The 4049-nt window shown below is 44.9% G+C and overlaps 1 protein-coding gene across 1 annotated transcript in view; it reads right to left on the bottom strand.

The window, feature by feature from the left end:
* Positions 1-4049, bottom strand: part of BST1 (bone marrow stromal cell antigen 1) — a 29157-nt gene that overhangs the window by 14611 nt on the left and 10497 nt on the right. Inside the window, exon 4 of the mRNA XM_010857371.1 lies at positions 2067-2149. Coding sequence (XP_010855673.1) covers positions 2067-2149 — 83 coding nt within the window. The remainder of the gene's footprint in view (positions 1-2066; positions 2150-4049) is intronic.

Here is a 4049-nt window from a genome sequence, read left to right as displayed (position 1 = left end):
AGTCTGATGACCACTGTGTTAAATGATTTGCTCTTAGGTAGCAGGAATGTGAATAACTAGTTTTTTTCTTTATACATTCTATAATTATCATTCTCTATCATGAGCAGCTATTAAACTGGTGATACAAAAATTTTTTTTTTTCATTAAAACAAAGCATGTCGGGACTTTCTTGGTGGTCCAGTGGTTAGGACGCCATTCTTCCATTGCAGGGGGCACAGGGTCAATGCCTGGTTGGGGAGCTAAGGTCCTGAATGCCACACGGCACAGCCAAGAAAAAGAAAAAGGAATGCAGATGCAGTGAGGCTGTATGCAGTCACAGTGTCCAGTTGCTGCACTTGTTAGCTCAGTAATTAGACGGATTAAGTTCCTTGGCCTCGTCACCAAGGCCTATCTGTAAAACAAGGGTAGTAAGAGTCTCTACCTATAGGATCGTTGTGATGATCAAATTATTTTAAATGATACTACTATTTATGGCATATTTCTCTGCCATGGTTCGGACCCTCTCCTCATCAGTATATCAATACTATATTATCTCACTTCACGTTCAGACTACCCAGCATATTCTGAGGGTTCATAAAATGTGTGTGTGTTTGTGTTAGTCACTCAGTCGAGTCCCACTCTTTGCACTCCAATGGACTGCAGCCTGCCAGGCACCTCTGTCCATGGGATTTTCCAGGCAAGAATACTGGAGTGGGTTGCCAATTCCTTCTCCAGTCGTAAAGGTGAGCATGGTTACGAAACTCCCATTTCAGGGTTGGAGGTGGCTTGGAGCGCACTTTGAAATGGGGTAGGTCCACGGGGTAACATTTGGGTTTCTCTGCATACGATGCTGATGTCACTCCTGCGTGGTCCTTAGGACCCCATGTTCAGATGATGATGCCACACACAGCCCCCCACTCCTCAATGAGGGGCTTGGGCAGCTCACCCCCTGGAGTGGTTCTGTACTCCAGGCAGAACCTGTGGGGAGCAGGCACAGACCGAGGGCTCCCCGGAGCTGGCAGGAGAGAGAGGAATAAGAACACCTTTGTTGGGAGCCACCCTCTGCTTAGTTCCAAACTGCCCCTGTAGCGGAAGATTTAACCGAAGAGTCTCTTGCCCTGATGAACAGTGGCTCCGGTGGACACCTGGTGATCCAGGGCAGGAAATGAGACCGAAAGGGACACAGATAACCCTGAAAGGGGCTCAGTGGCAGGACCGGACATCGCCAGAGCCCTAGCCAGTGCAGATAACAGTCAACTGGTCTTTGTCAGGCACTGAGCTAAAAATGTCACCTTCTTATTTGGAATCTTTGGTCTAATGCTGGTGGCAGGAAATGTAAGCTGCAGTCACTGGTGTTTTCTAGCTACTGATCGCTATCGATTCTGCTGATGATATTCTCCGTGGCCTTTAGGGGACTGTGGGATTTCCCTGGTGGCTCAGACGGTAAAGCGTCTGCCTACAATGCAGGAGACCGGGGTTCAGTCCATGGGTCAGTAAGATCTGCTGGAGAAGGCACTGGCAATCCACTCCAGTACTCTTGCCTGGAAAAATCCCAGGGACAGAGGAGCCTAGTAGGCTACAGTCCACGGGGTTGCAAAGAGTCGGACACGACTGAGTGACTTCACTTTCACTTTCTGCACCTCCAGTTTATCTCTGGTCTGTATCATCTCCTGCCCCAAGAATATCAGCCTTCTGGATGCCTCTGACCCCCACATATAGGTCTCAGGAGGCCCAGGTTCTCCCGTAAAGCAGGGATTACGCCACTTCACATCGCAACCAATATCACATTGATTTGAAACAGTAACAACAACCGCGACCCAACTGTAATAATAACAACTGTTTAAGATCCTCAGCTGAAGCTACTATTTAGAATATTTTCTCTGCGCCAGGCAATGCATTAAGCATTTCAGCTTCTTAAATCCTCACGCCTTTATGGAGCAAAGAGGCTGAATCAGAACGTGGCAGAAAGTGAGACACAGGGAAATGAAGGACTGACGCGATGGCCCAGTGATGCCTCTGAACCCTCCGGCGCCCTCTTCACAGGTCCCACACCTGCTCTGCCGCCCAGCCGTGCACCCCAGGATTACCTGGATGGATGCACTTTTCCAGAAAGAATCCACAGGGTTGTTTTCGCAGTCTCCTGATGTTGGACAGGATTGGTAGTCGAGTCCTACAGGGCAGACAGACAGACACATTTCATTTCAAAGATTATAACAGGAAGGGATTTATTGAAAATATTTACTGGGTCCACTATAGGTATAAAGAATTTTTAGTGGATTTAAAAAAAAATATTTATTGAATTTGTTACAATATTGCTCCTGATTTATGTTTTGGCTTTATGGCCAAGAGGCACGTAGGATCTTGAGCCCTCTCCAACCAGGGCTCAAGCCCACATCCCCTGCTTTGGAAGGTAAAATCTTAACCACTGGACTACCAGGGAAGTCCCTCCAACAAAATACATTGAACCGCATTCTACAGAACGTGTATGGGCTTAAAATTCATAGCTCTGTCTACCTAGGCCACAAGAAGCCTGGTGAGGAGCATCCAACCCCTGATAAGAAGACATTCGTCATTCTGCTCCACACAAATGTGAAGAAGGTGGAGAATTGAACAGATGGATTATTTCTCTGCTGGAGTTCTAGCCAGTGATACATATATTGATGTGTGTGTGTGTGCTCACTCAGTCCTGTCTGACTCTTTGCAACCCCATGGACCGTAGCCTGCCAGGCTCCTTTGTCCATGGAATTTTCCAGGCAAGAATACTAGAATGAATTACCATTTCCTACTCCAACATATATTGATATATATATATCCAAAAATTATATATAATATCATATTATAAATTATACACATATTAAAAATTATAAATATTTAAAATGTATATGTATTATATATATATATATATATTTGCTTTATTGGGAGAAATGTTTTCTGTAATTAGCACAAGTGTTGGAAGTAAATACAAGAAAAACAGACCCAGACAATAACAGTCCTTAGCCAGAAAACAGAAATTGTATAACATTTAAAACATACAAAAAGTTAAAATGTACGACGTTTAAAAATTTTAAGGGCAAAATTCAGCAGCTATATAATGGGATTTGTCCCCCATTTACACTATTTAAAAAAAAAAAAGAAGGAGAAAGTGCTCATTGACGATTCATTCCAGGGAGGACCAAGCAGAGCACCATGAGAACTGCTTGAAGGGAAATGCATGATGATTCGTTGGCCCCTCTGGGTGTATCAGCATCACCAATTTGGAGGTTTCCTGAACCCCATCAGAGAAGGGTTTTTATGGAGATTTCATGATGTAGGTGTCACTGAGTCAGTCGTTGGTGATTGACTCAATCTCCAGTCCCACTCCCCTTCCCAGAGGACAGAGGACGGGGTTGAAAGTTCCAGCTTTCTAATGATGCCTCTGTGTTTTTGGCAAGCAGCCCCCATCAAAAGTCACCTAGGGGCTCCCAACCACCAGTCATCACGTTACTATACAAAAGGCGCTCTTATCCCTCCTCGATGCCAAGGTTTTCAAGAGCCTTACCAGAAACCAGGGGACCAAGACCTTCATTTCCATTATACCACAGTCTCCCTCTCTTCCGTCTAGTCAAAGCTATAGTTTTTCCAGTAGTCATGTAAGGATGAGAGAGACCACAAAGAAGGCGGAGTGCCGAAGAACTGATGCTTTCAAACTGTGGTGTTGGAGAAGGCTCTTGAGAGTCCCTTAGACTGCAAGGAGGTCACACCAGTCAATCCTAAAGGAAATTAACCCTGAGTATTCGTCAAGGCTGTATATTGTCACCCTGTTTATTTAACTTATATGCAGAGTACATCATGAGAAACGCTGGACTGGAAGAAACACAAGCTGGAATCAAGATTGCCGGGAGAAATATCAATAACCTCAGATATGCAGATGACACCACCCTTATGGCACAAAGTGAAGAGGAACTCAAAAGCCTCTTGATGAAAGTGAAAGTGGAGAGTGAAAAAGTTGGCTTAAAGCTCAACATTCAGAAAACTAAGATCATGGCATCCGGTCCCATCACTTCATGGGAAATAGATGGGGAAACAGTGGA

The sequence above is a fragment of the Bison bison genome, unplaced genomic scaffold, assembly GCF_000754665.1.
Source record: "Bison bison bison isolate TAMUID 2011002044 unplaced genomic scaffold, Bison_UMD1.0 scf7180017864379, whole genome shotgun sequence".
NCBI lineage: Eukaryota > Metazoa > Chordata > Mammalia > Artiodactyla > Bovidae > Bison > Bison bison.
Note: the sequence above shows the minus strand (reverse complement) of the source record. Positions and strands in the feature narration are given on the sequence as shown.